Raw genomic sequence first — 26871 nt, forward strand, 5'->3', positions numbered from 1 at the left:
TTGCGGGGCTTGGAAAGTTTATAGAGGCTTTAAACTTGGCCCACGCCTCCAATGTGATGAAGGCTTTGTTGTTATGTAACCATTTTCCTTGAATAGCGCAAAATGGCTCCACAGCGCCCCCTACAAAATTCCAAAATATCAGCCCCTGCTCTGTGTTTTATCTATGAGTCTGAAACTTGGTAAGCTTATGGAAGATCTTAAGATGTACAAAAAAGTCTCTTGGAGCAATATCCCAAATCCAACAGGAAGTCAGCCATTTTAAAGTTAATGTGTAATTTTGGCGACATTTTCCCATCTTTTCAGGCACCGTACTTTGACGAACTCCTCCAAGGGATTTCATCAGATTGGACCGATCTGCAGTTTGTGGAATCTAAAGACCTTTGTGATGTTAAATTGCGAAGCTTTTTACGTCCAGGGAAACGGGGTGGTTATGGCGGCACTTAGAGTTTGAAACACTCGCCAAAAAGCAGTAATCTGCTGTCACTCAAAAACACAATGTCCAATCTCTCCCAAACGTCTCAGGTGTGATGAGACTCGAGCTTGGAAGTGTTTGTTATGCTATTTGTACATAATGGTTAGAGCGCCACCTAGTGGAACGACTAACTAATCATGAATGAATGAGTTGAAATGTTAGCTGGTGGTTAAATGCATGAATTCCATCAATGTGACATCAGATCGGACGTGCTGGTTTTAGGTGTTGGGCGTGGCTCGACGCGCCGGGGGTGCGAGGGCCCTCATAACGCTGCTTGCAGCTTTAATTAGGGCCCGAGCACTGAGAGTGCGAAGGCCCTATTGTAATTGCTCTGTTTCTTATTATTATTATTATTATTTCGGCAAATGAATCGGCCTTTTGAGGACCTAAACATGCTCTAAAACTCATGAAATTTTGCACACGCGTCAGGTCTGGTGAAAATTTACGTATTTTAATGTTCTCAGACATGACCAGGGAAAATTAGCTCAGTAGCGCCACCTAGAAAAATGAAAAACGCGAGCCCCCGGTATGAGTATGACCTACATGTATGAAATTTGGCACACATATGTATCATGCCAAGACGAACAAAAAAGTCTGTGGGCCCATTGACGCAAACCCAACAGGAAGTCCGCCATTTGGAAGAGAAGGTGACATTTTGGCTCTAATTTTGCCATTTCCATGCCTCGAACTTTTGCGAACTCCTCCTTGGGGTTTGATTTCATAACCTTCATATTTGGTCAGTGTCAACTACACCCTTGTGCCATGTTAAATTGCGGAGCTTTTGAGTTTTCACAATACTATGAGGCCGTGGCGCCATGGCGAATTTCGATGACTCGCCATGAAAATCTTATTGCCTCTCATTCTGTCATACATGTTCCGATCTGGACCAAAGAGCACACATATGATAAGGCTCCACCCCTGAACATATTTCAACTGCCATATTTGACACCAGGGACAGCGCCACCTAGTGGGAACAGGAAATGTCATGTTTTACACTTTGGGGTACAGTATTGTGATGGGTGACATCTGCAGCCTCAAATTTCTCCAGGAAAGCCTTAAGGAGTTGGTCTTGGGTTACAGTGAAAACTGTGACTTTTCGCGAAAGGGTGTGACCCCAGCAGCATGGCGAACTTTGATGTCACGCCATGAAGAAACAAATTAGTATAACTCAATGAAATCCAGTCTGATCAGTACCAGACTTTACAGGCATGATGTCAGACCCGCCCTGAACAGATTGATGTGCCCATTGTCGGAAATACGGACAGCGCCACCTAGTGGCAACAGGAAATGTCATGGCTTTAATTTTGTTGTACTGATTTTCACAGGTTCATCGTGGCCACCTCAAAAGCGGTGAATATCAACATCAGTCCCTCATGATGCTTCAGTGCAAAAATTGTGACTTTAAACTGAACGGCGCACCCTGGTGGTAACGCGGTTCACCATGAAAGATGAAGTAGCTTTTGAGGGGCTTGGAAAGTTTATAGAGGCTTGAAATTTGGCACACACCTCCAAATGGATGAACGCTTTGTTGGCATGTGATCATTTTCATTGAATAGCGCGAAATGGCTCCACAGCGCCCCCTACAATATTTCAAAACATCAGCCCCTGCTCTGTGTTTCATCTATGAGTCTGACACTTGGTAAGCTTGTGTAAGATATCAAGATGTACAAAAAAGTCTCTTGGAGCAATATCCCAAATCCAACAGGAAGTCAGCCATTTTAAAATTAATGTGTAATTTTGATGACATTTTCCCCCCTTTTCAGGCCTCATACTTTGACGAACTCCTCCAAGGGATTTCATCATATTGAAGCATTCTTCAGTGTGTAGAATCTAAAGACCTTTGTGATGTTAAATTGCGAAGCTTTTTCCGTTCAGGGAAACGGGGTGGTCATGGCGGCACGTAGAGTTTCAATCACTCGCAAAAAGCAGTAATCTGCTGTCACTAAAAAACACAATGTCCAATCTCTCCCAAAGGTCGCAGGTGTGATGAGACTCGAGCTTGGAAATGTTTGTTATGCTATTTGTAAATAATGGTTAGAGCGCCACCTAGTGGCATGACTATAATCCTGGTTGAATAAGATGAAATGTTAGCTGGTGATTAAAAGCATGAAATCCATCAATGTGACATCACATCGGACGTGCCGGTTTGAGGTGTTGGCAGTGGCTCGACGTGCCGGGGGTGCGAGGGCCCTCATAACGCTGCTTGCAGCTTTAATTATTATTATTATTATTATTCACCCCAAACAAGGGCCTTTTTGAGGGCCTAAACATGCTCAAAAACTCATGAAATTTTGCACACATGCCAGGTCTGGTGAAAAATTTTGTATTTTAATGGTTTTACATATGAGCACTGGGAAATGGCTCTACAGCGCCACCTATGCCTTGTTAAATGCAGCCCTACGACCACATCGTTTGAGCTACATGTATGAAATTTGGCACACATGTGTATCATGCCAAGACGAACAAAAAAGTCTGTGGGCCCATTGACGCAAACCCAACAGGAAGTCCGCCATTTGGAAGAGAAGGTGACATTTTGGCTCTAATTTTGCCATTTCCATGCCTCGAACTTTAACGAACTCCTCCTTGGGGTTTCATTTCATAACCTTCAAATTTGGACAGTGTCAACTACACCCTTGTGCCATGTTAAATTGCGGAGCTTTTGAGTTTTCACAATACTATGAGGCCGTGGCGCCATGGCGAATTTCGATGACTCGCCATGAAAATCTTATTGCCTCTCATTCTGTCATACATGTTCCGATCTGGACCAAAGAGCACACATATGATAAGGCTCCACCCCTGAACATATTTCAACTGCCATATTTGACATCAAGGACAGCGCCACCTAGTGGGAACAGGAAATGTCATGTTTTACACTTTGGGGTACAGTATAGTGATGGGTGACATCTGCAGCCTCAAATTTCTCCAGGAAAGCCTTAAGGAGTTGGTCTTGGGTTACAGTGAAAACTGTGACTTTTCGCGAAAGGGTGTGACCCCAGCAGCATGGCGAACTTTGATGTCACGCCATGAAGAAACAAATTAGTATAACTCAATGAAATCCAGTCTGATCAGTACCAGACTTTACAGGCATGATGTCAGACCCGCCCTGAACAGATTGATGTGCCCATTGTCGGAAATACGGACAGCGCCACCTAGTGGCAACAGGAAATGTCATGGCTTTAACTTTGTTGTACTGATTTTCACAGGTTGATCGTGGCCACCTCAAAAGCGGTGAATATCACCATCAGTCCCTCGTGATGCTTCAGTGCAAAAATTGTGACTTTAAACTGAACGGCGCACCCTGGTGGCAACGCGGTTCATCATGAAAGATGAAGTGGCTTTTGAGGGGCTTGGAAAGTTTATAGAGGCTTGAAATTTGGCACACACCTCCAAATGGATGAACGCATTGTTGTTATGTAACCATTTTCCTTGAATAGCGCAAAATGGCTCCACAGCGCCCCCTACAATATTTCAAAACATCAGCCCCTGCTCTGTGTTTCATCTATGAGTCTGACACTTGGTAAGCTTGTGTAAGATATCAAGATGTACAAAAAAGTCTCTTGGAGCAATATCCCAAATCCAACAGGAAGTCAGCCATTTTAAAATTAATGTGCAATTTTGATGACATTTTCCCCTCTTTTCAGGCCTCATACTTTGACGAACTCCTCCAAGGGATTTCATCAGATTGGACCGATCTGAAGTTTGTGGAATCCAAAGACCTTTGTGTTGTTAAATTGCGAAGCTTTTTACGTCCAGGGAAACGGGGTGGTTATGGCGGCACTTAGAGTTTGAATCACTCGCCAAAAAGCAGTAATCTGCTGTCACTCAAAAACACAATGTCCAATCTCTCCCAAACGTCTCAGGTGTGATGAGACTCGAGCTTGGAAGTGTTTGTTATGCCATTTGTACATAATGGTTAGAGCGCCACCTAGTGGAACGACTAACTAATCATGAATGAATGAGTTGAAATGTTAGCTGGTGGTTAAATGGATGAATTCCATCAATGTGACATCAGATCGGACGTGCTGGTTTTAGGTGTTGGGCGTGGCTCGACGCGCCGGGGGTGCGAGGGCCCTCATAACGCTGCTTGCAGCTTTAATTGTTTTTGTTTTTTTTAATAGCGTTTTTTAGCGTTAACTTGGTTTCCCTGGGTGTTTTCCTGTGTGTTATGAATAAATCTTCTTTTTTTGGTACTAGTACTGGTTTTATTTTGTTGTATTTATCCGTGAGGCCAGTCCGTGACAATATTGTCGGACATAAACCGGTCTGTAGGGCAAAAAAGGCTGGGGACCGCTGGTTTATGAGACTACCATGGCTGTGTTCTGATCTGCTGCTCGGCCAGTTCAGCAGATTTGTCCTCTGCAGGAAAGCGCAAATAGAAACATGCAATTCTGCTCTGCTCACCACAGCAGATACAATGGTCCTCTGTGGAAAAACAACAAAAAACCCACCTAAAACATTATTACTGTTTTCAGTCCCAGCTAACAGACACACTGACCAATTGACCTTAAAGCCTCTTTGTTGTGCTGCTAAATTGTCCGCCTAAATGACTTGCTTACAGTGCTAATGACCTGATTGCCAGCTACGCCTTTTTATAGCTCTGTCAGACCAAAATATAACTATTTGACAGGCATGCAGGATATCAAGGGAGTTTATTTTTATCTGCCAACCATACAGCACTGATGCTCTCCACTGATTAGGCTTAATGATAAACCTTTAGGGAAAGCTCTCTGAGCTTTAATAAGTCAATTTTGTAATTAACTGTCTATGTTTATCTTTCCTGCTATTAACACAGAGTCGAGAGCAAATGACAGATTTAGAAGTACTAAATATAAAAGGGTTACACATTCAGTCGTACAAATTGCTCTGAATTTGTAACATGAATATATCAAAAATCCATGTATATAAATATGATTAATGTTTGGAAAAGGTTGGCAGCAGGTATTGAATTGGTTGTCTGTACAGCTCCGTTTGCTGATGAATGAGAGACAGCCTGTACTGAACATGCCTGAGAAGACAAACTTTGGAGTGGCCAAACATGAGCTACCTTGAACTGTGAGTCAGGGTTCCTAGGAGCAGCCCTGAGTCATGTTACTAAAGCTTTCAAAATTTTGTCCTTTACTAAATGACGTACTTTTAGTAAGTGTACATGTACCTTCAGTTTTACTTCTGCAAGTACAAACTGGCTACAGAGGCTTGTGTTAAAAGCACTGTTGCTCCCTGTGCCTCGAGTTGAATGGGTAGTTTTGTAAGGGAGAAAATCCACAGACACTTACCCATTTGAGAGTTGTTGTTTTTTCTTGGGTGGGGGTAAAGAATCTTTTTGTTTTTAATTTAGGCATTGTAATGTGATTATTTTTGGGTGATGCAATATTAAAACCAGGCATTAACAGTCTACATTGATCATCATTACACAATGCAAGTTACCAAAGTTGTTCCTTAAAGTTGTCTGCAAAGAACTCTTTTAAATGTTGGACAATTATTTGCCCAACATCATCCTGAACTCTGAATCAAGATGCATAAGTATCTCCGCAGAGCGTCACAGAGTTGCTGTCCACATTTTTGACTGTTTTAGTGTAAACACAGAGCAGCTGAGACTAGCAGGAGTAGTAAAAAGATGGAGGGCAGTAGCTCCTCTTTTCTGTTGCATTTACAGTTGAGAGTAATACAAGTTGCTGCAACAGCTGCCTGTGTGATCATGGCAACAACAGAAATCAAAGCGAGAGAAATGCTACACAAGCAGATTTTATCTGTGATGCGTGCAGTGGACACACAGCAGAGAACAGATAGATGAAGGGGGATAGAGCAGGGGTGGGCAATCTCAGTCCACGAGGGCCGGTGTCCCTGCAGGTTTTAGATGTGTCCTCGAACCAACACAGCTGATTTAAATGGCTAAATTAGCTCCTCAACATGTCCTGAAGTTCTGCAGAGGCCTGGTAACGAACTAATCATGTGATTCAGGTGTGTTGACCCAAGGTGAGATCTAAAACCTGCAGGGACACCGGCCCTCGTGGACTGAGATTGCCCCCCTCCTGGGCTAGAGGATCATCAGCTTCAAACTTAGTAGACAGTTATCAGTGTTTACAATTTTGGTAGAACAAGGTAATATATGTTGCTTTAACAGAATGTGAAAACACATAAAAGGAACAGCCTTGATGGAAAATGTTTGTAGAGACATTTGCCACAGAAAACATCAGCTTCAATAATCGTGCTTTTTCTGTAAAAACATTGGAGCTCTGTTAAGTATCCCTAAGGGAAGATGCACAATTAAAGCAATGTGCACAGAGCAAACAGGATCCTGCAGAGCATTTCAGGCTTGTTGACACATTCCTTAAAGAGTCAGAGTAGGCCTCCAGGCTCGAAAGAAGAACTCATTTAAGCCCATAACCGATGGACCAGAGGTGTCTGTCAGTCAAGACTGCTAATCTGCAAGAGGTGGCCTCCACTGAATACAATATGTTGGCCCCCATCTGTAACTAAGTCTATCAATTTTTTCTGACTTGAACTAAATGTGGTACATATATGATACATGTAGGAGCCAAAAGTAAGAGTTCGTATTATGCACAAGGTATCTTTTTCTTTTCTTTTTGTCAATTTAGTTCTCTTGTCTAAATGGACATCTCTATCTGAAGTTCTTATTAATCATCTTAAAAGACAACATTTACTTTTCACAGTCTCAAAGTTCTTAAGTTGTCTGGCACATTTTCAAGGATGTATTTGGAGATCCAAAGAGATCTTCATCTTAGACAGATTAAAAAAGACTAGTTGCTGTTTTCTGGCTAAATGAAGTCAACAACTAGTTGACCAGAGTAGACCAGACAGCAGCATTTCCTCGTGAAAGTTGTGAACTGATCTGTGCAGTATTTCTATTTGCTACTGGCTTGTAGTCCTGCCAATAGTAAGCAAAACTATTCGTCACCATTCATTACAAAACATTCAGTGGTCAGTCCCTGAGACCCACTAACCCCCTGCTCACATGCCCGTCCCCCTGACCCCTTTTCCTGCCTCCTTTCCAATCCAAATCTCAGCAGTATGCTCTGACAGACAACCTTACTTAACAGACATCCCAGCAGTTGCTCTTTGTGTCTGACGTGGCAAAATGCCACATCACATTACACTTCCTGCTTCCTTTTGCAAAAGGAGGAACGGCATAAGATTCACAGCACGGACCCCGTAACCTAGTTTTTTTCTTATTAACCGCAAACCTAGTTTGATTTGGGAGCCATTTTCCTCGGCAAGAAGCACACTACATTCAGACCAAAAGCTACAGGTGTGTTAAAGCTTACGCACATATAGACACACTCAAACGCACACATGTACATGTATGTCATCAGCCCCAACACCTGTGTGGATGTTGCCTTTGAAATTCTGGAAAGATATTACTTTTGAATCCCGTGGCCAGGTAACAATTCAGATCAGCTGGCTGTGAGAGTCCTCATAAAATTCAGAGAACTGTAGAATGTAAAAAGATCCCAAAACATAAAAGTCAGATAATAAATCGGCAGTCACTTCTCCCAGGTTGCTGTAATGTAGACTTTACAAACCTAATCCATGACTTGTTCTTTTTAGAAAGAAGAGGGTTTGCAGAACATTTCCTTTTGGAGAAACGAGCCATAATTGTATAGTCTTTTTCGGATTGTCCCATCGTGAACTTTAACATGTCTTAAAATGGACTAAAATTGTTTCAAAATGGTCTTACAGCAAATATTAGTTATTAAAGATCATTTTGTTGTCTTTCCTTTCAGTAGCAGCACCTGCCTGGTACTTACCAATTTAATTCACTTAAACATTAAGGATCTAATTAGGTTTTCACACATGGTGGCTTGGTGTTGTTAAATGACTAATCAGACAGGGTAATATGTTAAACGACGCCATGTGTTGTTGTTCAACTGAGGTTGTATTTACCTAATAAAACAGGTTTACCTTCTTTTTTATGACTATATGAGCCAAATGCTTGGTTTCAGACAAAACTGTGAATCATGCGACCCTACAGCCCTTGTATGTTCCAAGAATAAAACCAGACAGCTTAAAATGAGAATAACAGCTCCGCTATAAGTATTTGATATTTTGTTACATGATGTATAAATGTTGCATTAGTGATTCTCAGTGAATTAAGTAAGGAGTGGTTTAGTCAGTATCCCTACCTTAGTCTCATGAACTTGCCTTTACCCTTTAGAATGGTGTTCATATATAAATATGAATTGTCCACATATGTTTATGGAAGTTGTGCTTCTAATAAATCATAGAGCAAGCAGTGTCTGAACAGTTATTCAGGTGGCACTTAAAGTGGTAATGGTCTGTGGACAAAGTCTCACTGTGAATGCTTTACAATTGAAATCGATAATTGCATTCGTAGTCAGAACTCTGCTAGTATCATCTTTTCATAAAGGCAACACAAAAACCCAGTGGAGCATCTTTTAAAGACCCTTTCATCCTTTTAGAAACTCTTCATTCAAACATTGTATGAAAGCACAAAATGCAAAATAATTTTTTTTTTCAACGAGCACACTTGCCCGACACACAACCCTCACATCATCTGCCAGTCCTGCAGTTGGTGACTAGCTCGATAAATGATCAAATTTATTTTGGGGACATTAAGAAGCAAAATGAAAATGTGTTTTCAAGTATTATTAGAGATAATTAGGTAGAACAGTTTGCAAATCATAGACCTTTAATGGATTACTCTTGTTCTGGATGTATTTCTGTTCAAAGATATCAGAGTAAGGACAGCATGATGGCGTGTTGGTCAGCACTTTTGCCTCACTGGATCCTGGGTTTGAAACCACTATCTAGCCACCGTTGTACTGTCAGGCTATCTTATAAAGTCAGGTCAAAGCTTTACAGTATAATTCTGAGAAACCTAGTTTCCACTCGAGAAAACACCTGATGACAACAGCTTTGAACCGTTAGATTGTTCGGACAGATGCAGATTAAGGCTGGGCCACTGGAGATAGAAAAGAGTGGAAAGAGGAAACAGATTCTACCCACTTCAGCAGCTTACTAAGCTGCTGTATGGCTAAGGTACTTTACATGTGCTACTAAATTTGAAGCCAGATATGCTAATGTTATGTACAAGAGCAAAATCTTATTTTTTAGCATGAAAAAATGCTGCAAGACATTAGTTCTCCATTATTATGTGTTCAGTTACAATACCTGGAGCATCACACAGCATGCCACATCCAGTATGATGTGTGCTGCATGGATGTTACACACTTGTTGTATAAGATAACAACAAATTTGTTATGAACAAAGTCACGACAAGTGGGGGGGTGGCAGCTGTATCTAAACCTGTCCTTATACTCTATTTTTGTGACATTACAGGTGACAGCTGCACCTGTGTTACAACTGCATGCTTCCAACCCTCCAATTTGTGCTGCCCTTACGCTGGCCTTTATTGTACTGGCTGTGTCTGTGTTCTTGAAGTGGTGCATTGTTAGGAGATAAGCTTCAAACCTTTCCACTCCAAAACTTTTCTGTTTTGCAATTGCAGCAGCATGCTAATCTCCCTGTTGTTTCATACAGTATAGTACCACTGTATATTCAGGATGTAAGTTTAGGATATTATGGTAGTATTATACAGGCCTTAAATAAAGCAATTGCTCTACTTTTCTGCTTTTGCTGTACTGTGTATATAACCACTATATTCACCATAATGGGACCTGGTCACTTGTGATTTCTTTTTTTTTTCCTGTAGTATGACAGTGGCAATGAAGGCCCAGGCCAGGTGGGAGGTGATGGAGAGGACGGAGGTTTTCTACGCTGGGATAGGTCTTATGGTGTTTGGTACCCTTCTCGTAGTGAGCAGCTTCCTCGCTCTGGGATTCACCGGAACCTTCCTAGGTGAGTCCCAGACACAGTGTCAGATATTAAATGGACACAAAATAATTTTAGTCTAAATATAACTTCCTATTAAAGAATACTGTACACATCACTGAAGAACAAAGATTTAAACTGTAAGCATCTATCCAGACTGGCATATATCAGCAGACGCTTGATTGCCATTGTTCCCAGAGGGTGAATCCCATGTTGTGGTGATTCCTCTTGTGACACTAAATGGTTTACATATGTAGTTTTTAATACAATTCTTTAACAGGTACTGAATAGATTCTTGCAGGCTGTTAACACACTAACCCAACCTTCAGATGCTAACGATCAGAATTTTATCAAATCAAGCCAGGTGGCTTTATTGTGCATGTGCAGTGATACAGTACACAGTGACACGAGACAGCGTTCCTCCAAGACCATGGTGCTACATATAACAGACAATCAACACATGACTACATAGTACAAGTGCAAGGAAGGACGTAGAGACACTGTTGGGCCTTCTTAGTTAAGGAGCAGGTGCTGAGGGACCAGGAAAGGTTCTCCGTCAAGTCAACGCCAAGGAATCTGGTGCTCTTGACGACCTCCACAGAGGATCCATTGATGTTAGGTGGACAGTGATCTCTCCGTGCTCTCCTGAAGTCAAAATTATCTCTTTTGTTTTGTCCGTGTTCAGAGGCAGGTTGTTGACTCTACACCAAGCATTAGCTGTTGCACCTCCCGTCTGTATGCTGACTCATCGCTCTTGCTGATGAGACCCACCACAGCCGTGTCATCGGCAAACTTGATGATGTGGTTCGAACTGTGCATTGCTGCACAGTCAGCAGAGTGAACAGCAGTGGGCTGAGCACACAGCCCTGAGGGGCTCCAGTGCTCAGTGTGGTGCTGTTGGAGATGCTATTACCGATCCGGACTGACTGATGTCTCTCCGTCAGAATGTCTGGGATCCAGTTGCTCAGGAATGATTGTGTTGAATGCAGTTTGGCCCTCGCTGTTCTGAGGGCTGCCTTTTCGCCTGCTCTGAAGGCGGACTCTCAAGTCTTTAGCAGCTCACACACCTCTGCAGTCATCCACAGTTTCTGGTTGGAGCGTATTGTGATAGTCTTGGACACAGTGACATCATTGATGCACTTGCTGATGTAACTGATCATAGATGATGTTTACTCCTCCAAGTTGGTGCGGTTGCCATTTGTTGCAGCCTCCCTGAACATGTCCCAGTCAGTGTGCTCAAAACAGAGATGGCACCTCACCTTTCTCAGAACCGGTTTGCAGCATCAGTGAGATTGTGGCTACAATAGCATGTAGATGTTAGCATTTACCATAAATTATAATTTTGCTCAGGGTTAAGCATTACAAAACCCCAAGCATGGCCTTAAACACTTGTTTTGTGTTCACTTAACTGCATTAATTATAATAAAATCATATTTTTTTACAAACTATAAAACTATAAACTTTACAAACTATGAGCAAACAAAGCACCACATTGTGCTCTTGTACATGAAAGCTACAATAAAACAGCCTTTAGTAACATTAAGGGATCACATGAGACACAGGAAAATGCAAAAGAGGACATGTAGTTCATGTCTCTACATAAGTAAAGACACATGAACTCTGACACATTTGAACAATTCATGCGCCCCAACATATTTCTCTGAATATAGTCGTTTTCATAATCATGATATGGCGTGTCCCAATATCTTCTTGTTTCCTTCTGAGACAAACACCTTTTCTTTTGTTCAATGTACTCCTGAACACATGCAGGCATTGTTTCAAATGAACATGAGCTCAAGATTGCCAGGACCATTTGGCATGCAGTAGCTTCTGTTTTTTTAGGTCAGTCGACTAAATGAGTCATCTTCAAGAACCAGGCAGATTGTCTGAGCTTCTTCAGCATATTTGTCCATCGGTGCACTGAAATGCCCTCAGTCCATCACTCCGCTTCAAACTAATCACTATCTGTGACAACAGAAGGGAGGCAGGAGGAACAGCAGGACGTGCCAGGAATGTGCATGTGTGATAACAGGAGTCTACTTTGTATTCGGAGTGGACAAGCCGGTCGCAAAACGCTGTTTGCAGGTTTCACTCTCCAACCATTTGGAACAATAAATTTTGCAGTTATAAAACAGGAACAATTCAACTTTCAGTATACCTTCAAATAAAAAGCAGTAGTAAAAGCCACATGTCTGGCTGCTGTTACATTTGATGTTTGTGCATACAGTCCTCTGAAAAACTATGGACATGCTGGCTCCTTCCATAGGATAGGGGGTAAGTAGCAGCCAGGCATTACTAATCAAATGCACATGAATAAATAATAATAAGTGTAAACTCCCTGTTGATAACCAGTTAATCAAATGCAATTAATTAGCAGGGAAAATTGATTGATGATATGCCAAAATGTCTATAAAATCAGAGGTTTTGGCAGTTTGGTGACGTGTAGAAATGTTTTTCTTTTCCCTAAATTTAACAATTTTATCTCATCTTGCGTGTTACTGTGTTCTCTGCACTTTCATTGTACTGCCTGTCTGCTTGTCTAGTAACAATAAAGTGAATTGAATAGAATATTTATCTGTTCCTCCGTAACCATGTCATAGACTGATAAAGTCATAAAGAGAAACAATTACTTGAAGCTCTTGAATCATGGGATGTAATTCATTTTTCACAAGACTGCATAGAGAGCTGTGAAAACTCTTTTTAAATTGTATGTTTAATCGAACATTCAATTTTTTTTCTACTTTGAATACAAAAAATCTGAATGAACTGAAATGTTTTAACCATTTTTTTAACGATCGGTTGCACAAAACTGAGAAGTTTTCGACAAATGACAATAGCGTCACAGTAAGTCTCTTTCTGTGGTCAACACTAGACCTTTAGAAAACAAAAGATCGCAGCAACAAAATAGGACATCAAGCAAGAATTAATGAGATAAAATAAAACAACTAAAAATTAAAAAGGTGCTTTTTGTGTTTATAATGTATAAAAATTGTAAAATAAAAAAATGTGATGACCTCAAATTACAGAAACAAAAGTGTAGATGGTGACAATTAAAAAAACAAAAAACAAAAGCTACTGACCAGTCATAGGAGTCACTACTGGTTTATTTAACATTTTCTTTGGTGTGTGGGGAGACGTTGACATGCAGAATTTTAAACAGTGTTATTATGGCAGTGGATGACCTTTCAGCTGGTGGAATAAATATGTGGTATTGCTACCCTTAGCAGCAATAGTTTTACGGCATGTTTTGCAAATTTCTGCAATTTGTTCTGCATCCTCCTTGTGAAATCAACACACATGCTCAGCGCAGTGCGCCAGGTAGAAACTTTTCCGGGTGGGAAGGGGGGATTACATGCAGACAGCTTAATATTCGCAATTTATACTCGATGATTACAAAAAATCGAAGTGCAAGACAAGAGTGACAAGGAAAATGTGGTGGCTACTCTATGATTGCCTTGATGTTTTTCGCGTTCAGAGACTAGTTGCAGGTTAGTTGCAGTGACCAACGGTTCACCAGGAGGTTATGCTTGCAACATCCTCAAACTTTGAATGACCACTTTCCATTTGCTTTGTAAGCACTGTCAAACAGAGAGGTGAAGGTTTTCAAATAATTGCTGTCTACTTCATAAGTGCCGACAGATTGACAACATTTTGCAGTCAACCTCAGTTGATTTGGGGGCCCATTTTACACAAGTTGCATTCATCAGCACAAACTAACTGTATGCTGGTTCTGTTCCTATTGAGGCTTTACAGCCACTACCCACATGATGCTAACTTGTCCACCATTTTGCATGTGTGATAATTACGATGACAATGTAGAATCAGATAAATAAGGCCCCAGACACAGAGGCCTACAAACAAGTCTGCATCCATCTGACAACCACTGGGGCATGAGGGTAAAATGTATACGCCCTGACCAATTCTGAGTGGGTAATGGTAATTGATGGCACTTGCTGGGAAAATCAAATGATTGCACACAGGTCTACAGTCCAGTCAGTGACACCCTGACAACCACCTGTCATTAGTGAAAAACATGTGGTTTGCAACTGGTTGGCAAAAACCTCCTTGCTTTGGTTGGTAGAATACTTTGAAGACAGCAGCTGACTGCAAGTAGTCTCAGACCTAGTTCCCATCTTTTAATCAACCATTTCCAAGGCAACAAGATTGCAGGTTCATTGCACACTGTCTCAATAATTTTGGTCACGGAGTGGTCTCAAACCACCATTTGTCTAGTGTGACTGCAGCATGAGATATACAGGGCAAAAACTATGAGGAGTTTTAAATGTTAATCAAATAATAAAGATCTTTGTATTCCTCCCAACTGTTTCCCAACTGATTAATCTGAATTAATTTGAAAATTTCTGTCTGTGTAAGTTTACATATATGTGTTTCACTCTTGAGATGATTTTAATTGTGTCGGTATGATCTCTATGTTCCACCATGTTCCCTTTGCCCTTCCACCCACATAAACAAACACATACTGAAGGACATAGCCTGTGGGTGTATGTTGTGTTTCAATGTCTTAAATGCTCTATATTAATCCCCTTGAGTCACGGTGACCTGATGATTCAAATTGATGGCACAAGGTTAGAAACAAAGATCCAAACAAAATCAAATTATGCTCGGTGTTAACCTGTTGATTCTGATCACAGACCCACATCTTTAACCTCTAGACTACCACAGTTATTGCAGCTGCTTGTCCACCAAATCCAAATTGCCTAATTTCATAACCGTATTGAAACGACAGTGACGCAGGAGCTCTTAAATCTAAACGGGTTAACAGTAGTCACTTTGAAAGTCAAAAATTGAGGTTAGCATATTGTTCCGTCAGCCAGTTACAGCTGGTTTTCTATTCAAAACCAAGAAATTTGTTTATATAATCAAATTTATATAATTTTTTTTTTTATCCAACTCTACCTGTGGCGTTTAAATGAGCATACATTATGAAAATCGTTATATAACTTGGACACTTGGACACAATTCAGCAGGTCAGTGTTACCTACTGGAGTCTGCATGTAAGTGTATGTGTAAATATTTGTGTGTGTGGGTGTATGAGGAGGGTATAAGGGAAATATTAGAATTTTCATGCCCTGTTACATTTAATTCTCAAAATGGGTCAGAAAAAGTTCATGTGTGTGCAGTACTTCTTACGTAGTAGACCTTAAAGGGCTAACGTTACTTTGAGTGGTGACCTAGTTTAGCTGCTCTCACTAACATTTTACTCGCAGACATGCATTTGTTTAACAGACACCTCTATTTTATGGCAAAAGTATCAGAAAGACGTGTCAAAATGGCTTTGACATTTAAACCTCTGAGGTCTAAGTGATTTTCAGTTTCTCCTGGTCATGAAACACTAAACCAGCTTCTTATCCTCTTATGAGATTTAAGCGTGCGAGGGAGTTTACTCAACCAGCCTAGATGTGTCTTGAGGACCTGGAGAGGGCATTCAACAGTCTTCTTTATACAGTCTTATTCACAAATGCCTTTGTGAATAAGATGTATTGGGCCTGTTGTTGGAGCTATGCAGTACAAATGTAGTGAGATCTTGATTCACATTTTAAGCAATAAGTCTTGGACTTCAAGCTGAGGGGCGGTAGGTGTCAGATTTGGTTGACAATGACTTCTAGCTTGTAAAGGACACAAAGTCTGAGGCCATGTCTCTCAGAATAGGCAGAGTGCCCACTCCGGGATAGGGACAGGTTTCTCTGTGTAATGTCTTCTCAGTTTCTTTAAATGAACAAACAGGATCGGGTCAATTTTATAGCAACACCTCCTTTTATTCAGCATCTGCATTTATGACAAAGGGCAACAAAGTGGGATGGCTAATTCTCGTGGACAGCCAGCGTGAGCCCTGTGTGAAAAGGCTCCAGAGTGTCTTTACTGGTAAAGTGGTCTCACAGAAAATTAACATCTAACTCAACATAAGGATGACATGTTACACTAGCTGTCAGATTTTTGTTAGAAACAGACTTGACAGGATATTTTCCTAATACTTGCATAAAGTACAAACAATATATGTTGCCATATTTACAATACTGTGTACAATATAATAGTATTACAAGTTCTAAGTTTGATAGCCACTCTTAAATGTACATATATACATATATATTAAGGGTGCAACGATACACAAAATTTACGGTTTGGTTCGATACTTTGGTGTCACAGTTCGATATTTTTTCAATACAAAAAAATGTTCATGCCTTTTTAATTTGTCATTTATTAAAATGATAATATATATTTTAACTCAAAAGTACAGTTTTTAAATTTAATGTTGCTGAAACAACAAAATAAATAAAATAAATCTATCTGATCGAGAAATCACTCATCGTTGGAAAAAGAGAGTTTATTACAGAGAAATGGCTCTTTCCAAAATAAAAGCTATACTATACGCTTCTTCTGGGCTATATTCTCAGCAGCATATTAAACATATCAGGTCCCCATAAGGAGAATCATGTGCTAACAGCTGTCTAAATGACTCGGCTAAAGTTTGTAGCATGCGTGCTTGTTGTTTTTGTCTGCTTCCACTTGTTTTTGCACTAGGATGATGTCCGCGTAAATGTGCAGTCATATTCGTTGTGTTCCTGCTAGTGCTGTCAGCGTAAATCTCGTTGAAATGACGTTAACGCCACAACACGGCAAATCTCCGTTAACGAGCTACCGCGGATCGCCCCGTGCATGGGGCTGGACGGCCAACACGTTAACGAGCTAACTGCGCTAACACACTAGCTCCCACCCATGTAATTGAGCATTGCGTGGCACATCCAACATACTGTTTTACTTTAGTCCATGAAGCGCTTACCTTCAGGGTCATACGTCACATGAAAACCAAAATAGTTCCAAACACTAGATGTGAATGAGGGTGGGGGAGGTTCAATTTGCCATGTTGCAAGGAGAGCTTAACTTCTGTCTCGCTAGCTTGCCCTGCGCTCTTCCTTCTGACGATGCTGTCTGTGTTGAGCGCTCAGTGGATCTGCGCTCGACAGTGCAGCCTAGGCGGAGTAGTCGAACGCAGATTCACTGAGCGCTCAACACAGACAGCATCGTCAGAAGGAAAGTTGATAAAATAAATTACAAATGTTGTATTGTTCGATACATATGCGTACCGAACCGAAAGCACTGTATCGAACGGTTCAATATCGATATGTTGCACCCCTAATATATATATATATATATATATATATATATAGATATATATATATATATATATATATATATTAGGGGTGCAACGATACACAAAATTCACGGTTCGGTTCGGTTCGATACTTTGGTGTCACGGTTCGATATTTTTTCGATACAAAAAAAATGTTCATGCCTTTTTAATTTTTCATTTATTAAAATTATAAATTTATATTTTAACTCAAAAGTACAGTTTTTAAATTTAGCCCTAACCCTTGTGCGTGTTTTTTATTTTGACAGCGAATGCGCACCTGCGGACCACTTATGTGCAGCCCTGGTTATATAGTTCGTCATATTGCAGCCACAGAAATTATTTTGTCCATGAAACCATAAAGCTGCACTTTCTTTTTGCCTTATAGTCTGATTTGTCATAACTTCTCCGTTTTGTGGTAAGCTTTTCTTTGGCTGTCACTTCTTCACCCTGACCTGTCTTATTTGGCTCAGCAGAACTAAAATATATATATCCTGCTGCTTTTACACACGCACTCACATAAGCTCAGCGATTCTCTGCGTGATCAACCTCTCACATGTTTAAGCTTGCTGTGGGAGATTTCACTTGTCATGTTTGCATAGTAAGCTAACGATTAATAAGACGATGTCAGAGGAATTGGTGCGCAAATTATCATCACTCACAGATCAGTGCTGTCGCTCTCTATACACAGTTCGCACGATTGCAAAGTGAAAGCAAAAAAACAAGCGCAAATTCAAACGCGATTTCAATATGTCATATATTGACAGTGGCTCACAGATGCCAATGACATAATTACCCAGCTACATTTCTGAAAGAATGCAAAAGCATTGACATATATTTTTCCTTCCTACAATAGCCCGACGGGCAGGGCAGAGATAGATTTTGGTAGCCCAACTGAAAAAAATCGCTAGCTCCAGGACGTCGGGCTAGCGATATTGCAAGCCCTGTATCTGATTGAGGAATCACTCATCTTTGGAAAAGAGAGTTTATTACAGAGAAATGTCTCTTTCCAAAATAAAAGCTATACTATCCGCTTCTTCTGGGCTATATTCTCAGCAGCATAAGGAGAATCATGTGCTAACAGCTGTCTAAATGACTCGGCTAAAGTTAGTAGCATGCTTGTTGTTTTGGTCTTTGCACTAGGATGATGTCGGCGTAAATGTGCAGTCATATTCGTTGTGTTCCCACTAGTGCTTTCAGGTTAATCTCGTTGAAATGACCTTAACGCCACAACACGGCAAATCTCCGTTAACGAGCTACCGCCGATCGCCCCGTGTGTGGGGCTAGACAGCCAACACGTTAACGAGCTAACTGCGCTAACACACTAGCTCCCACCCATGTAATTGAGCATTGCATGGCACATCCAACATACTGTTTTACTTTAGTCCATGACTCGCTTACCTTCAGGGTCATACGACACATGAAAACCAAAATAATTCCAAACGCCAGATCTGAATGAGGGTGGGGGAGGTCCATGTGTCTTGCTAGCTTGCCCTGCGCTCTTCCTTCTGACGATGCTGTCTGTGTTGAGCGCTCAGTGGATCTGCGCTCGACAGTGCAGCCTAGGCGGAGTAGTCGAACGCAGATTCACTGAGCGCTCAACACAGACAGCATCGTCGGAAGGAAAGTTGATAAAATAAATTGCAAATGTTGTATTGTTCGATACATATGCGTACCGAACCGAAAGCACTGTATCGAACGGTTCAATATCGATACGAATATCGTTGCACCCCTAATATATATATATATATATATATATATATATATATATATATATAAAATGTTGCACCAGTAAATACAAAGCAGTGGCGCCAACCAGAAAATAGTCCCATTTGCAGTAACACATCTTTGTGAGGCCAGCTTTTAGGCACTAGTGTACTAGGAGGGAAGAAAAAAAACAAAATCACTGAGTGCCCATCAGTGGGTCTCATCTCTGACTAAGGCACTATGCTGCCATACACTTTGCCATTCCTAAGAGTGGGGTTGTCAGAAAAAGTCCCATTACTAAAAGTTAAGGACATATTTCTGCTAAAACAGGTCACCAAAAGAGGTTGTCAGAGGTTCTAAAAAGTTTCTTTTGTAATATTTTGCTATGAAACAAAGTCCAAAGATTACACATGAAGTCATGCCCATAGAGTTGTATTGTTGACACCAGTAACAGCCAGGTGACGCACAGCACCCAGACACTGCAGCTTTAACACAGCTGTGTCATGTTCCCGGCAGTGTATCCTCAGTCTGACTTTAGTGTTGTGTTGTTTTGTCAGGTACATGTCAAAAATCATCGTAGACTTGATAAGCAGGTCCAAAATCTGTCTGGTAGGATTGTGAAAACAAGACATCAGTTGATGGCATAGCAGAAACCATGGTAGCGCTGTGCAAGTCCAAAGGGCTTTGCTGACTGAATCCATGTCTACTAGGGACTAGTTGATAAGATGATGTAGAACTGAAATTTGGACAGTTTAGAAATGTTTTCTGCTTCTTGCCAAGTGCTACTGGGATGCACTCCAGTTTCCTGAATCACTGAAAAGAAAAAGAAACTGTCAGACTGAAGTTATGAAACACAGGTTTTGTCCTTTTATGTATTTTCCAGGTGACTACTTTGGCATTCTGATGGATGAGAAGGTAACAGGCTTTCCTTTCAACATCACAGAGAACCCAATGTACTGGGGCAGCACAGCTAACTACCTCGGCTTGGCACTCATGTAAGTGTGTGTGTGTGTGTGTGTGTGTGTGTGTGTGTGTGTGTGTGTGTGTGTGTGTGTGTTGGAGACTCTGTGTGTGACAGTAGAGGTCACTTTTATGGAAGTGATTAGCACAAGATGGAGAAAGGAAGAGATTTTGCTTAATAAGTTAGCAATATCTTTGTTTCAAATATAACCAGAGGAGTTTGTAGCGTGTTAATAAATGAGTCCCCTGATGTACGTCAAAAGTCGTTCTAAATAAAGCGAGAGCAGATAATAACCTGGAACCTAAAAATTGTAAATGTTTCTCAAGTTGCAAACTGCTCTTTGTAAATACAGTAAAAACTTTTACGTGTTTCTATGACAACTGTGACCAGGCTGCTGCTACGAGCTCAGCGTGTGCAGTTGCTAGGCAGGCACTCTCTTATTGAAGACCCAGCTGCCGAAAAGCTATTAGCCTCCCATTCTTCCTCTCATGGAGCTATACGGACTCCATTCCGAGTGTTGCCTCATCTTCACTCCAGTTTCTGTTATGACAAATTTTAGCCCCATTTTCTCTTTGCTTTGGATTTAATTTGCACTCTATCCTCTATTCTCAGCTCTCGTCTCACTCCCACCTCTTTTCTCTATATCTCTCTCACTTGTGTTCATACAGTTGCTTTAACTCTATCTTTGATGCAACTTTATTATATATGCCGAAATATCATAGCATGCTCTGCCTCAGCCTGCTCTGTTCTGTTCAGAATACCCAATATCACATTGCCTGTCGATGGTCAGCAGGAAGCTATCTTTAGCAGTCATGTTCTTCAAGACTTCTCATCCAAAATAAGTTATTTTTGTTTTCATGTGAAGGGATCATTTGTAGTAATAAGCCCTAGAGAATGATCTGCTAACTTTGGCGGCGAGCGGATATGACAAAGGTATTGTAAAACTGCTACAGTGTCTACAAAAATGCGTCAACCGAAATGGCGATTATTTAGAAAAATAAATAAGTCTGCAAGCCTTAAAATGATGTCAATATTATGGAAAATAAATGGTTGTTTGTATTTCTAAAATGATAGGAGACCTTACTTTTGGGATTGCCCTCGTATTTTCCTTCAGGTTTATGACCGTGACTGTCTGCAATGATGATGCTGCTACAGCACTGGTACCAGAGGTTTGCAATGGAATGTTACAGTAACAGAAATTTGATTTTCAAGTGAAATGCAGTTGAATTTTTACATTTCTAATCATACAGTTCAGCTTAATTTAGACATGCGTGATGACTGTATTTAGAACCTACAAGTCCACGCTACTTTCTTACTCCATTGCCAGCATTTGTATCTGTGTGGGCTGTGTTCACAACACATGTAATTACATTTATGCGGTCATGGCATGGGTTTTTCCAAAAACAGCTAAAGTGCAGCTACAGTGTATTTAGTAAAAAAGTTACTAATGTTTATAAGTTTTAATTATTTGGTAGGGGGTTGGTGTCCTGATTGCCCTCATGACTTGGAAGAACAATTTTCAAAAGTTGTTACATTCTGATGGCATAGCGTTGGAGTTGCAGTCTGTATCATCATCATCATCATCTGTCACGACTTAGTCCACATTAGTTCACCGTACACAGAACACCAGCTGCTTAAAGAGCACTGAATATCAGATAGTACCCCTCTGTGACTCCCTCTTTTTCCTCACATTTTATAAGAACTAAGTAAATATAATTTGTTTTATTACAATTGTAAAATCCAGCTGATTAAAAAGTGTGGTGAATGCTGCTCTTTAGCTGCATCATTGACTGCAGTCATGTGTTATGCTTGTGAGATGGATTATTATTTCTTACTAAGAGAGAACAACAACACTGACTTTCAGAAGGTCACTCTCTGCTTCTGGCAAAATCACACAACTGTGCACTAGCCTGTTGCTTTATACAGCTGTGGTGCCTACTTTGGTGTGTATGTGGAGAGTGTCCCAGCAGAGGCAGTGTGTAATCATAAATCTCTGAAATGCAGCGTGAAGCAGTTTCACTGCTCCTACGTTTGTTTTCTCGTTTTGTCTTCATTATATTTTTGATCTTTGGTTAATAGTTTTTAGTTTTGTCATATTAGTCTGGTACTTGTTGAATTGATTTCTTGTTTCATATTCTAGTATATTGGAAGTTTTAGTTCTTATGATATTGATTCTAATGGTTATTCTACCATTTAACGTTTTGTGATCTCTTGTGTTCTGTTTAACACCTTGACTATTTTTAGTAGCAGTTTGTCTGCCTGTGCCTCCTTGTGTTTTGTTGTCACATTGGTCCTCTTGACATTGTTAACCATGTCTGTGTCAGTCTGTTTTGGTTATTTATTGTTTTACTTAGAATATCTGATGTATTTTGTGCCCTGATAGTTTTGCTTCCTCTCTTTGTCTTTCTCAGATTCTCCATATTGTTTTCACCTGTTGTTAAGTACTTTCATATGTGCTGCCCACCTGTTTGTCAATAAGCCCTCAAATATATATACCCTATATGGACAAAAATACCAGGCCACTAACAGACTAGACCTACAGGAGCTGCTAGTCTATGGAAACCAAGGTCATGAAGCTCCCATCCCACAGTGTTTCTGTTGAAGGTAATATCAGCAAAGGTCTGAGTCTGGAGAGCATTAGCAACTTTTCCACATTATCTGCCTCAGCACTGTGCGACCCCGATCTGTAGCTTTACTTTGTGGCTGAGTTGATGATAATTATTAAATAATTATTCACTGATCGCTTGAGAGTGTTTACTGGAGATTGTTGCCTGTCGCCAGGTGATATTGGTTACAAAAAGGTGTATGGGGTCGCACCAAAAACCTTCTCGTGATTGGTTTGCTTGCTAGCAGATCGCCGTGATTGCACATAGTTTCTTTGGAAAACACTGGCTTGTCTGCAAATACTTGCGAGCTTTTGATCAGGTAGTTGTGAAACTGTGAAGACTGTGACACAAAAGTAAATGTAACACTTTTTGAAATAAGTTGGCTTCAGTAGTGAAGCACAAGTTTTACTTGGAAAGCAAATGGTTTCCATTTCCATTTTCTGCTCCGTGGTAAGATAGTGAGCGCTCGTAGACCTTTCGGCAACTTCCATGTAGACTACAGGTAACTGGCAATCTGTTAGCAACCACAGCGATCAGGACATTGTCAGTTTGCACTTTCTTTGTGACCCATTTCATCCCAGGACAGCCTGCAACCTCCTGCAGTTTGGACAAAAGACATTTTTTCCAACCAGTTGTTAGCTACCACTGTGTGTCATTTCAATCATAGTTCATGCCATTCAGAATAAGAGGGAGTTGGGTTTTTTTTGTTTTTAAAATATGAGACATAAACTGAGCATTGAAGCATTGGTGAAGAATATAAAAATGAGGCTTAGAAAGAAAGAACGGAATCTATTGGCAATAACTTGTGAATCATCCACTGTTTGACAAAAAGAAAGATCAATAAATGTGAACAGAGAGTGCAGGTGGTTCAACAAATGGCTCGATCAGACATACAGACTTTCATCTAAAAATTAGGGTGCTGAGCAGCATTCAACAAGTGGGGCACTCAGTACAGAAGACTATCCAGCATAAATCAATACAATGGAACAGCCTAGATCTATGCTTGTATTCCTCAGACTACTCAAATAGTGTTGGAAAGGGTTATTGCAGCTGATTTATCAAGTTACAATGTGAAGATAAAGAAAGGGAGATAAAATACGCAGATGGCTGATGGTTTTATCTTTCTATCTCAGTGATAATGTACAGTGCATCCAGACAGTATTCACAGCACTGTCACAGAATCTTATTCCACAATGGATTACATTTATTTTCACCTAAAAATTCTGCACACTCCATACTCCATGAAGTGAAATACTTTTGCTTTAAATTCTTGCAAATTTATAAAAAAAATAAAAACAAAAATATAACACATTAATAAGTATTGACAGAATTGAACAATCGTTTTTTGAAGCACCTTTGGCAGCAATTACAGCCTCTATGAGTATGATGCTTGGTGCACCCGTTTCTAGGTATTTTCTCTCATTTTTCTTTGAACTGCTTTAAGCTCCATTAGATTAGATGGGCAACATTTGTGTGCAGCCATTTTTAGATTTCTCACAAGATATTTAATTGGGTTTCCACTCTGGACTCTGCCTGGATTACTCAAGGGTCTTCAACAGAGTGGTCCCAAATCCACTCCTTTGTTATCTTGGCTGTGTGCTTAGGGTTTGTGGTTCAGAGTGCTCTGGGCCAGGTTGTCATCAAGGATGTCTCTGTACATTGCTGAATTCCTCTTTCCTGCAGCTGTGACTAGTCTCCCAGTTTGTACTGCCTAAAAACATCCCCACAGCATGATACTTCCACCACCATGCTTCACTGTAGGAACAGGTGACGAGTGGTGTCTGGTTTCCTCCAGACATGCCACTTGGCATTCAGGCCAAAGATGTTTGTTTCATCAGAGCAGAGAAATTTGTTTCTCATGGTCTTGGAGTCCTTTAGGTATCTTCTGGCAAAATCCAGGTGAGCTTCCATGTGCCTTTTACTGAGGAAATGCTTCCATCTGGCCACTTTGCCATTGTCTGATCAGTAGAGTTCTGCAGAAATGGTTGTCCCTTTGAAAGGTGGTCCTCTCTACACAGAGCAATTCTGGAGCTTTGTCAGAGTGACCATCAGGTTCTTGGTCACATCTCTGCCTGTGGCTCCTGATCACTCAGATTGGCTGAGCAGCCAGCTTTGGGAAAAGTTCTGATGATTCCAAACTTCTTCCTTCTACAGATGATAGAGGCCACTTTGACCACTGGGGGACCTTCAGTGCTGTATTAAGTTTTCTATACCCTTACCCACACCTGTGCCTCGATATAATCTTTCAGGGGTCAACAGTCCATTCCTTGGATTTGATGGCTTGGTTTGCACTTTGACATGCTCTGTCAGCTATGGCACCTTATATAGACGAGTCTTTTTTTGCTAAAGCATATAGTTAGGGCTGGACCAGGTGATCCTGAATCCTCCCTTAGTTATGCTGCAATAGACTTAGGCTGCCGGGGGATTCCCATGATGCATTGAGTTTTTCCTTTCCAGTCACCTTTCTCACTCACTATGTATTAATAGACCTCTCTGCATTGAATCATATCTGTTATTAATCTCTGTCTCTCTTCCACAGCATGTCTTTTATCCTGTCTTCCTTCTCTCACCCCAACCGGTCGCAGCAGATGGCCGCCCCTCCCTGAGCCTGGTTCTGCCGGAGGTTTCTTCCTGTTAAAAGGGAGTTTTTCCTTCCCACTGTCGCCAAAGTGCTTGCTCATAGGGGGTCATATGATTGTTGGGTTTTTCTCTGTATCTATGAAGCGCCTTGAGGCGACTTTTGTTGTGATTTGGCGCTATATAAATAAAATTGAATTGAATTGAATTGAATTGAGCATTTTCAAATCATGTCCAATCAACTGAATTTGCCACAGACGGACTCACATGCACATCAAGCACTTGAGCTCAGTTTTGAGTGTCATGTTATAAAGACTGTCAATGGCTATCTACTTGTTATATTGTTGTTTTTTATTTTTGATAAATTTGTAAGGAAACCAATACTAGCTTTTTTCACTTTGGTGATGGGGTATTGGGCATAGAATTTAAGGTGAAAAATGAATTTACCGTAATTGTCGGGCTATAAGCCGCTACTTTTTGCACAAGCTTTGAACCCTGCGGCTTTTAGTCAGGTGCGGCTTTTCTATGGATTTTCCATGATTTTTGTGATATCGTAAGACGATTTGTTTTGTTTGTTCCGCTGTTGTACGGCACTACGTTGCCTGGCGGAAGGATCGGGGTTCAAGAGTGGTATGTTAGTCACATGTCCGTCCGCCAGGCAACGTAGTGCCGTACGAAGTAGCGCGAAAAACAAACTTCAAATTAACGCTACGCATTCAGCGGGAGGCGTGGATGACGAGCGGCGATAAACTTGCGAAAAGCAAGTTATGCCCAACTCCACCGGTGGATTCTGACAGCGTGGAAAAGTGCGAAAACATCCACGATCACCAACGGATTTTGAAGGGCTGGACTGCTGCATGATGGAGAGGAGGACACCGCCACGGCCCTTCTGAGGGTGTTCGACTCTGACACTGACAACGAGGATTTCTTTGGTTTTGAAAGTGACAACGAAGGAGAGAAGCGGAGAGTGGATAACGAAGCCATCCTGAGCCTGTTCGTTTCCGACATTGGAGAAGAGGACTTTGGTGGTTTTAGAGCGCAGGAAGAAGAGAAAGATGGTGAATGACTGACTTTTCTTCTTGTTAAAGCCGTGTCACTGCACCTGAGCCTAAAAGGTAGTCCGAATCTATTTTTCTGGTGTGCTGTAGGTTACTGTTATGTACTACATGTGCAAATATGTACCCATAACTTGTTTTTCAAAATATTAATAAAAGGGGTGTGTCTCCAAACAGCCATCTCTTTCCTGACAATTCCCTTTGTGCATATTCTCTTACATATGATAAGTCAACATTGAAACACCTGCGGCTTTTATTCAGGTGCGGCTAATGTATGTACAAAACAGGATTTTCCCCTGATTTTAGCTTGTGCGGCTAATATTCAGGTGCGCTTTGTAGTCCGGGAAATACGGTAATCCATTTTGGAAGAAGACTGTAACATAACAAAATGTGGAACAAATGAAGCACTGTGAATACTGTCCAGAAGCACTGTATTATATTTCTAAAGGTATTGTTGATCCACTAAAAGCCATTTCCACATGATATAAAATTCTTGAAGAATTTATGATGTGAAGTGACACCTTTGTCACTTTCAT

General features: G+C 40.8%; 1 protein-coding gene across 3 annotated transcripts in view; it reads left to right on the top strand.

The window, feature by feature from the left end:
• Window positions 1-26871, top strand: part of pemt (phosphatidylethanolamine N-methyltransferase) — a 116958-nt gene that overhangs the window by 71243 nt on the left and 18844 nt on the right. For all 3 annotated transcript variants that reach the window (XM_014409734.4, XM_076887248.1, XM_024803511.2), the window contains exons 4-5: window positions 10164-10309; window positions 20020-20131. In XM_014409734.4, coding sequence (XP_014265220.2) covers window positions 10164-10309; window positions 20020-20131 — 258 coding nt within the window. The remainder of the gene's footprint in view (window positions 1-10163; window positions 10310-20019; window positions 20132-26871) is intronic.

The sequence above is a fragment of the Maylandia zebra genome, linkage group LG8, assembly GCF_041146795.1.
Source record: "Maylandia zebra isolate NMK-2024a linkage group LG8, Mzebra_GT3a, whole genome shotgun sequence".
In the NCBI taxonomy this organism is placed as follows: Eukaryota; Metazoa; Chordata; class Actinopteri; order Cichliformes; family Cichlidae; genus Maylandia; species Maylandia zebra.